Below are 10,843 nucleotides of genomic sequence, written 5' to 3'. Positions count from 1 at the left end.
GTTGGATCAAGGACGCATCTAAAACCTGCAGGACACCGGCCCTCGAGGCCTGGAGTTCGACACCTGTGAGCTAGATGATTTGTTGTTTTGTTATTATACATTTCAACTTTTACTTAAGTAATTTTCATGAATTTTCAAACAATGTGTGTCATTCATAATTCAACAATGAACCAGACTTTTCAGTCACATTTTATAAAGTTTTGAATGTTAATTTGTCATATTTCAATGACACCTTTTGTAGTAACCTTTTCATATCATATTTAGTATCAATTTATTTTAACTGTTTTTCCTTATTCTTTATTGTCTGCTTGAAGTATAACATGTATGGATGAAGCAAATTGCCACACACCTTAAGCAACATGATTCATTGTTGAAGAATATGAATAATGGTTTCAAGCGCCTGTGTTTAGGGAGTTTTTGACATTCATCCATTACATAGTTCTTAAATTTAACTTGATATCTGAGTGCTTCTTAGATTTAGACTATCCAGTTAAACTAATATTATTACTAATATTACTTCTTTCATCAACTAAGAAATTATTCACCAGGAACATCCCTGATCTTAATGTATATTTGTTTGTATCATTATGTTCTTTTGCTGTTCTTTAAAGTCCTTATAATCTGTATACTGACCTTTACAATAAAACCTAAATATACACACTACTAAATAAATATTTCCTATAATAACGTACCTTTTGTTAACAACTCCAACTCCAGTGGCTATCAAAATAATCAACAAAATCACAACTGCTCCAGAAACAATAAAAATCTTCTGCATGTTGTCTATAAAAAAAAGAAAGATACATTGTCTGAGTGGTTTTTTTTCTCATGTAAATATTAAATTGTAAATATTCTGTACTTGAGATTGAAAGTTTTTCTTACCATTTACAAGTAAAGAGAGTGTGAGGTTTGCATTTCCCAGTGTGTTGTTTGCCAGGCAGTGAACAAACTTAAAGGACCCAAAGTCTGTCTGCAGAGTCCCAGTAGTAACCATAGTAGTAACCAGTAGCCATTTATCTCTACACTGCTGTTTTGCAGCCTGTCACCAAGAACAAAATGGACCGTGCTGGGAGGCCTGGACTCTACGATGCACTCACATTTTAACACACCCCAATCTGAGGAGCACTTAGAGGAAGTCCTAATGTCAGGGGCATCTGTAAGAACAGCAAATATAATTATAAAATAACAGATAACTATATATTTATTATGTATATATATATATATATTTGAATGAAAATAAAACTTTCTTTTGTTGTTATATTTGTTCTATTATTTACTTACATAACACAGTGAGCTTCACGGTGCTTGATTTGACTCGTCCTTCTTCATTGACAGCAGTGTAGTACACGGCCTCTGAGTGTCTGGAGACAATTAACATTGTGTAGGTTTGTCCCTTATACAACAGAGCACCAGATTCACTGTGCCACTCATAGCTGCTGACAGGGTTTGCATCACTGGAGCACTTCAGGTGAACAGTTTCTCCCTCATTCACATCTGACTGGTACTCAACCTTCACATTCACTGGAGCATCTGCAAGAAACATTTAGTCCTTCATGTTACTGTTCAGCATTTTATCTTATTTTACACACAGTCAGGTCAAAGTTGAGCTTTTTTAAACATTCCGACATTATGGTGGCACCAAATGAAAACTTCAGGGAGCTGCCAAAGTCAATGACATTATGTAGACCATGAATGTACTGACAAAATATCAAAACAGCCCATTCACCAGTAGAGATATCTGAGTAAGCATTACACTTAGAGATCACTAGACTGACATCACTATCAATTCAGCAAAGATGCACAAAAGTGAAATGACAATTAAAATGACAAAACACCTGTAAAATCTGTAAAACCATTTTTGTAGGTGATAAATTGGACATATATCAATCTCAAAATCACCTCAGTCTAAATACCAAACAACTTCATGTTGACTGTCGGGACAATGTAGGTGAGTCATGATTACTGTGAATCCTGTGACTGTGGCAGAAGCTGTAAAAAATAGACTATATTCAATTTAATTTTATATGTAACACAACTTCACATTTGTAGCTGAAACTAAATCATGTTACATATCACAGTGCAAAAATACTGACAATTTTTCTGCTCAGGTTTAGTTCTATACTTACTCTTTCTTTATGATACAATGATTTTCTTGAATCATCAAAAAATGTACTGATAACTTCACACTTACATTTTACTTTAAGGGTCTTCTCACTGCCACATCTAAAGCATATTAGAAGTAAATGTGTATACTTTACAGAACTTATCATACCTTTGAAGGAAGCACACATGAAAAAATGAAGCCACTGTAAAGCATACATCTCTTCTTCTCACTGCCAGATCTAAAATAAAAAAAAAGAAGAAGAAAGAAACCAAAGTGATATATCTGTGTGTGATTGCTTTATCCCCTCTCCCCCTCCAGTGAGTTGCAACACATCGCTGTCTCACTCAAGCCTGGTTCTGCCAGGGCTTCCTTCCTGTTAAATGACATTTCTCTTTTCTTGCTACCGTCATGAAGTATTTCAGTTGTTGGATTGTTGGAGTTTTCTCTCTGATACTGTAAAGTGCTGTGATTTGCAGTACATAAATAGAATGAAAATAATAAGGCCTGTTATCCCCATTGATTTGCAAGTGCCTTTAATTCTTCTACAGAGCGATTTATTAGTACAAGCTCAGTCTTCAAAGTTGATCTTGAGTTGAATAAGCGAGAGCTCATGATTGAAATTAAAATAGAATAGTTAGGCTCTAATTTAGTGCTCTAATGAGTGGGATAATTATTTTATTATGTAAAAACAAGACATTTGTTAATGATCGATAGTTTTGGAGAGAAATTGATCAAGCAAGACGAGGATGAACTAATTCCCTTAAAATTGAAAGCAATAACGTCTGATATGTGTAGAAAGTGAGGTGCAGTTACCACAACAAACACATCAGTGAGGAGTTTCACTAACCAGGAGAAAAACATTTTAAATATTTTTAGTCTATAAGGAGAATAACTGTACAATACCTTAAGTTGTATCACAGGTGCAGAGCTGTCGCTACAGGATTTCCTTTACTCTGTTGATGCCTACATGTAGTCACATGATATGATGTCTGGTATGATTTCTGCTCACACTCCTATCTGAGCATTTAATTTCCAGGATGCCAAACTAAAGTAATACAATGTGTCGTTGTGTGTTTAACTGGGTCTTAAACAATGGGCAGAAAGAGAAACATTTTAGTTTTGTTTCTATTACACACACACACACACACACACACACACACACACACACACACACACACACACACAAAACTAATAAATAAAGAAACACCCTGTAAACACCCCCAAATTACCATTTTATATATTAATCTTATTTCCACTTCATTAGTTCAGAGAGAAGACCATCTTTGATGAACAACTCCTCACATACTCCTATTTTTGTGCTGACTGAACTGTCCAAAGTGAATTCAGTCTTTTTTAAAAAAAAATTTAATTACCAACAAGCCACACTAAAGTAATACATTCTGCTGTTGTGTGTTTAACTGTGTCTTACACAATGGCAGAAAGAGAAGCATTTTCACTTTTGCTTCCACAAGCTGATATAGGAAACCACACCTAATGAGAGACACTGAACAACCCCTCACCTATTTGCACTTGCACTACAGGGTCTCTTTGAAAAGAATTTTAATGTTGCTGCTGCGCTATTTAGTTTATCTTGACTTGAGGAAGTCACAAATGAAGATCAGTAAAATTTTAGTAAAATGTCAAAATCATGCAGCAATTTAAATCTAAAAGTGGTTTCACTTTTCAAAAACAATAAGTATTCATAAAATTGATCAATTTTGCTGTTATTGTTTAGTAATAAATAATTGCTTATTAGATGCACGAGCTTCATGAGAATTTGATTGTAGTGTCAGATAACCAAAATTACTCCAAAAAGACTGACCAGAACACCACAAACAGAAAACAAGAGTCCCAACGAGTGTAAGATTAACTTTAAAAATAAGAGGATAAGAGGCACAGCAGTTTCAATTTATTACATGTTTAAAATTTTCCCTTTTTGATTATTTCAAACACAAAACGGTTGGTTAGCTTTCATTTACAAGGAGAATCAATACATAGATAACATGATAATGTTACTTACATTACAGTGATAAAAATAATGCTTCTCCTTTCAGAAAATAAAGCATAATCCACGCCAGCATATTCTGATCTTGCTCCCTTTCTTATATTGTGATTATTATGTTTTAATATGATGCTACAGTGCTAGGTCCTTCTATAACATAAGATGCAATGATACATTGTCTTTGACAATGAATAAATGACACATTGTTATTTAATTTACTGTTAAAATTTTCATAATTTTTATGCATTTTTTGTATCCTCTTGTCAACTTCTGGCTAGTATTAATATCTGACTGAGTACAAAAGGAGGCCAATTATTTAAATGTGTCATGTCTGAGTTCTTTTCCTGAATGGACTCAAAATGCAGACACAATGTCCAAGTTCAGTGTGTTTATTGAGAGTGAATAATTCAAAGGTCCCAAAGTCTGTCTGCAGAGTCCCAGTAGTAACAAAGCCAAGTATCTATTTTGTAAAATTAGCTCAGCCTTTAACCTCTGCAGCAGTAATGTTGATCGATTTAACACACATGTCAATTGAATGCAGAAAGTCACACCTTGTGTTGTTATTGGGTAACTAATAGCAAAATTAATAATAATAAATTGGTTATTAAACACACAACTTGTCACCTTGAGTATCACAATACTTGAATGGTAAATTTTAAAAGCACATCATTTGGTCTGAAAAACAAAAGCACAAATAAAAATGTTTTACAAAGAAAAAGTGAATTACAGATGATAGAAAAATGTAATTTAATACATACAGTGGTGTGAAAGGTGTTTGGCACTTTCCTGACGTCCTATTTTTTGTATGCTTGTCACACTTACATGTTTGAGATTATCCCAAAAAATCACTTTTTCACACAGGTTTGCGATCTTTGTGTAGTTTTGATCTTCTATTCCACCAATAATAAACACTGCATTTATAATAATAATAATAATAATAATAATAATAAAAATAATACATTTTATTTGAGGGCGCCTTTCTAAGACCCAGGGTCACCTTACAAAGAGAAAAGACATCAATAAAACAGTAGATTAAAATAGATTCCAATAAATTAAAATACAGAAACCAGCAAAATACAACCACAAACAACAAATTAAAAAAAAAAAACAAAACATTTGACAGCAAGTAAAATCTGTATTAAAGCGAGTAAGCCAGTCTAAACAAGTAGGTTTTGAGTTGTGACTTAAATAAGGGAAGGGAACCTATATTTCTTAAGGCTGAAAGAAGTGAGTTCCAGAGCCGAGAAACAGAGCGACTGAAAGCTCTGTGCCCCATAGTGATAAGGCGAGCAGAAGGAACAACAAGATGAGTGGCAGATGAAGATCTGAGAGAGCGGGAAACAGTGGTGATATGCAGCAGATCACAGAGATAAGGAGGGGCAAGGTTATGAATACACTTAAATGTGAGAACTAAGATTTTAAAGTTTATCCTGGCTTCTATGGGCAACCAGTGAAGCTGTTGAAGAATTGGGGTGATATGGTCTCTTAAGGGAGTACGAGTTATGACCAGAGCTGCAGAATTCTGAAGAAGTTGAAATTTATGGAGGGACTTATTGGGGAGACCAAATAGGAGGGAGTTGCAATAATTGATCCGGGAAGTAATAAAACTTTGGACAAAGATGGCAGCAGCATGGGGAGTAAGGAAGGGATGAAGTCGGTTAATGTTACACAAGTGAAGGTATGCAAACCGGGTTATGTAATTAATGTGAGACTGAAGTTTATTTGTGTTATCTTAGTCCAACATATAAATATGTTTGATGATATGCAGTGTTGGGAAGGTTACTTTTAAAATGTATTCCACTACAGATTACAGAATACATGCCTCCCCAACACGGACGATATGAAACATTTAACTGTGAAAAACATACAAAAAAACTGGAAATCAGCAAACACCTTTTTCACACCACTCTATATGATGTACAATGAAAATTGTGAAAGGATTTTTTTTTTTGGTTGGTTGGTTGGTTTTTCTTGAATCCTATTGTAGGAATAAAAGTATTCATTTAGAGAAAAGATCACTTGTTCAATTCCCTGGAAGTACAAATTCCCTTTAGGTTTGCATCAGGAAGGACACGGCATAAAAATCCACCAAATCAAATGTGCCAAGCTACACGCTGTGGTGACCCTTTGTGATGAAGAAGTAGCTAAATATATCTTTGACTCAGAGCAAATAAACATGCACTGTAGCCGGTTTTCCATAGCTCTTAGACATTGGCATATGTGGTCTCGTCGCAGTCAGTCTGCATAGAAAACAAGATTAATTCACTACATTCTTTTATGCATGCGCATAATGGATGACTGGAGAAAATGTTACCCACCTCTACGTTGCCATATATATGATCACTGGTGAAAATGTCATTGCCGTAGACATCCTCATAGTTCTTTTTCAGTTCTCTTGCAAAAAGAATGCAAAAAGCAAACATTAGTTTATCAACTATACCAAAATAAAATTAAATCACACATATCCTTGAGTCATATTTAATCATGGTTAAAGTTTTGTTTGTTTACAAACTGAGATAGAGGATTAAAACCTTTTTGTTGAGGTATAATGAGGAACCTCCACAGGTCTGTCTGTTTTCATGGTGCACAAGTCAGATGTTGGTGTGCCTCCTGACTGCCCCCTGCTGATAGATTTTTTAAGTAAGACGAAAAACTGAATATTTGTTTTTCTATAAGTTCCTTATAATCTGTATAAGTTTATAATTTGATGACAATCCAAGTTGGAAAAATTAGAAACATTCTGTACTTGAGTAGAGGTACAAATACTTTTGTTAAAAATGCTCTAGAAAAAGTTGAAGAACTGATTCAACTTCTTTACTCAAGTAAACTAAAAAAAGTAGAGGCTCTAAAATGTACTTAAAGCAAGAAAGTAAAAAAGAGCTCTTTGGAAGAGGATTCTTGGTCTAAGTTTTATTTTTATTGTAATTATGCTCAGCATGATTCAGCAGGTTGAGGAACCCTAAAATTGGTTGTAATTGTTCAATGTGGGGAAAAGAGTCATAACTCACAATGATTTCACTTTTAACCCCTGACTTTGCCGCACGCCATCCCATTTTATGCAACATCCTCTGAGGAGTAATAAACAAACAGGACTGCCGTTCATGTGTTGTGTTACAACTTACCATTTTGGTTTTGAAATGTAAGGAGGAGAAAGTACAGACATTTGTTTAAAATGTAGGAAGTAAAAGCAAAAAAGTAGTCAGAAAAAAAGTACTTAAGTACAGATGCCTGAAAATTGTATTTAAGTACAGTAAAGAAGTATTTGTACCTTGTTAACTTCCAACTCTGATGACAATAAAAGGTAATTATTCCTATACATGTACAGCAGTAATAAAACACTAATAACAGTATATTACTATATTGTTATTAGTGTATAGTATATTATATACTATAGCATAGTATGTAATATATTGTGTTACAACTTACCATTTTGTAACAACTCCCACTCCAGTGGCTATCAAAATAATTAGCAAAATCACACCTGCTCCAGAGGCTAGAAAAATGTTCTGCATGTAGTCTGTTCACAAAGCAAGAAAGTATCATGAATTATTTATTTTGTCACATAAATATAGAACAAAAATAATCTATGCTATGTTCTTTAGATTCAAAGCTTTTCTTACCATAAACAGGTAAAGAAAGCATGAGGTTTGCATTTCCCAGCGTGTTGTTTGCCAGACAGTGAACAAACTTAAAGGACCCAAAGTCTGTCTGCAGAGTGCCAGTAGTAACAGAGCCAACTGTCTGCACTTTGCTGTTTTGCACAACTCTGTCACCAAGAACAAAATGGAGCACGCTGGGAGGCCTAGACTCCACAATGCACTCACACATTACTATGCCCCTCTCTGAGAAGCACTTAGAGGAAGTTTTAATGTCAGGGGCATCTGTAAGAAGAACAAATATAATTAGAAAATAACAGAGAACTAATATATATATATATATATATATATATATATATATATATATATATTTATATTTGTGTGTGTAATGGGTGTGTGTGTATTTGAATGAAAATAAAAATATCTTTTGTAGCTATGTTTGTTCTGTTATTTACTTACATAACACATTGAGCTTCACGGTGCTTGATTTGACTCGTCCTTCTTCATTGACAGCAGTGCAGTACACGGCCTCTACTGAGTGTCTGGAAACATTTAACATTGTGTAGGTTTGTCCCTTATTCAGCAGAGCATCAGTTTCACTGTGCCACTCGTAGCTGCTGACAGGATTAGCATCACTGGAGCACTTCAGGTGAACAGTTTCTCCCTCATTCACATCTGACTGGTACTCCACCTTCACATTCACTGGAGCATCTGCATAGAAACATTTATTCCTTCACTTTTATTCTGTATTATTTTACTAAACGATGTAGTGTGGTCAAAGCTGAATTTCATTAAACATTTTATATACTCTAACTGTGGTGCTTAATGAGAACTCTGGGGAGTTGCCCAAGTTAGAAACATAAATGTACTGAGAAAATCCAGCCAGTGCAATCCATCCAGTTGTTTGGTTAATACATTTTAGTTAGTGGTTCATTGTGAAACCACCAGACTGATATCAGTATAAAGTAAGAAACATTACAGAAAAGTAAAACTACAATAACAAAATAATAATAAATATAATTTTAATTTGTGAAGCCATTTAAAAATGTTGCAAGTGAAAGAATCACATAATCAGACAGAATTTAATTGTCTTTGTGCCAAAAGCTCATTCACTATAAATAACAAAGAACTTAGTGTTGACTCTGGTGATAATGTAGATAAGTCAATATAATAATCATCATCAAACTAGCCCTGGTGATACTGCAACAGTTAGACAGTATTAAAGATACTTTTACTTATACTGTACTCTTCCTTTATCATCAACATGTATTCGAAGCTGCACACTTACATTTTACTTGAATGGTCTTGGATGTTTCTTGGTGCTTTTCTCCCTGGTATGTTACCCTGCATTGTAAAGATTTATTGTGATCAGTGCGGTTTGAGTGAAAGGTCAAAGTAGATGTTGCTTTCCACTGGCCATTTTGGAGCTTCTGTGCTTGAAAATGCTGCTCTCCAGGGTGACTCCAGTGGAAATCAGGTGGATATGTGGGGCAGGAGTGAGACACAGAGCAGGATGCAGACACATTTTCACCCTCCTTTACCTCCTCTTGCACAGAGAAATCAATAGGATTTGGTTCACCTGTGTTAACAAGAAAGATCATAAATATATCTAAGTTTAATGTAATGCAGCATATGTGGCGGTTAGTGTACTGGTAAGTTGATGTCTTTGTTGGTAAAACATGAATAAGGGTCTACTGCTCTACTGAGGATACTAACACATAACATAGTTGCATTAATAATATACATCACAAGGAAACATGAAAAAAAGAATAAGAAGAAAAGTATTTCATACTTTATTCAAGGCCTACCCCACAATCAGTTTTGGTTAAAAATACAGTGCAAGGATGATAAAAACTACAAAGTGTGTTCCCTCCAATTTATTGACTTTACTTACCCATCACTGAAATGGAGACTTTGTTATTTCTGTAAGAAGCTCTGTTGTAACCTTCAATTTCAATCCTGAAATAAAAAGGTCCTCTGTCATCTTGTTGAAGCTTTTCAATCCTCAGAGAGCAGTTCTTGCTGGCGTCTCCAAGAAGTTTTGTTCGACTCTGATACTGCTTGACAATTTTCGACTCAGTTGGATGATAGATGACTCGATCCCCCTCAGTGGTCATCCAAATCCCTGTGAAGCTTTTGGCCTTCCCTTGTGGATCTGGGTAGTTATAAGAGCAGGGGATCACCACACATGAGCCAAGGAGACCTTTTACTTCACTTGGCACATCAGCGGTCCAAGATAATTCCACTATTTGAGTCACTGTCATAAATTGAACAACAAAATGTGTTAGAATTAAACATAAAAATAGAATAGAAGAAAAGTATAAATGCATAAAACAAAGTATTAAACCCTCTGAAAATTAGACATTTTACTGGAGAAAAACAGCACATCATAAAACAAATAACTGTCTACTATACAACTGTAAGAGTGCTCACTTCTAGAGCATATTACAAATAAATATTACAATTACCTGTGTACATTTTACAGAATATATCATACCTTTGAAGTAAATGCACAAAAACAAAAGCCACTCTAAAGCGTCCATCTCTTCTTCTGACCGCCAGATCTAAATTTTTTTAAAAAAGTGATACATATGTGTGGGTGTTTTTGTTTCCTGTGAAGTGAGTTGCGTACTTTCCATTCTGCATATATTTGACATATTCAGTTTCCTCTTACCCACTAATGAGTCATAGAATATGGCTCTCTCATTCGAGCCTGGTTCAGCCAGAGCTTCTTACCTGTTAAACAGGATTTTTTTCCTACCCACCATCATGAAGCAATTTGAGTTGTTGAATTGTTGGGGTTCTTTCTCTGATACTGTAAAATGCCAAGTTGTGGCTTAGTCAGTAAACAAGTATATACAAAATGGAAATAATAAAGCATATAGACCTATTTACTTCTAAGTACTCATGTAGAACTATTTATAAGTACAAGCAAAGTTGAATAAGAGAGAGCATGGTTGAAATGGTTATGCCCTAATTTAGTGCCACAATGAGCGTGATCATGAATTTATTACCTGAAAGAAGATAACATGAAAAAACAATAGATAGTGTAGCGGCTATCTTGTATCTTCTTGGAGTTCTCTATTTTTCTTATATCTAAAATAAGAGTCTGGATGGACAAGAGGCTGTTTTACGCGTCGG

General features: G+C 34.7%; 1 protein-coding gene across 1 annotated transcript; it reads right to left on the bottom strand.

Annotated features, from left to right (window-relative positions):
- Positions 1–4,026: 4,026 nt before the first annotated feature.
- Positions 4,027–10,843, bottom strand: LOC134636939 (myelin-associated glycoprotein-like). The gene is made up of 10 exons (XM_063487213.1): positions 10,717–10,843; positions 10,439–10,517; positions 9,597–9,959; positions 8,991–9,281; positions 8,162–8,413; positions 7,727–7,987; positions 7,533–7,623; positions 6,638–6,730; positions 6,425–6,500; positions 4,027–6,346 (listed from the first exon to the last, which is right to left on the bottom strand). Exons 3-10 carry the CDS (start codon positions 9,817–9,819, stop codon positions 6,311–6,313), a joined length of 1,323 nt encoding a protein of 440 aa, XP_063343283.1. The 5' UTR covers positions 9,820–9,959; positions 10,439–10,517; positions 10,717–10,843; the 3' UTR covers positions 4,027–6,310.

This window comes from Pelmatolapia mariae, linkage group LG10_11 (assembly GCF_036321145.2).
Source record: "Pelmatolapia mariae isolate MD_Pm_ZW linkage group LG10_11, Pm_UMD_F_2, whole genome shotgun sequence".
Lineage (NCBI taxonomy): Eukaryota > Metazoa > Chordata > Actinopteri > Cichliformes > Cichlidae > Pelmatolapia > Pelmatolapia mariae.
The sequence above is the reverse complement of the archived record's forward strand: the minus strand, read 5'-3'. Positions and strand labels throughout refer to the sequence as shown.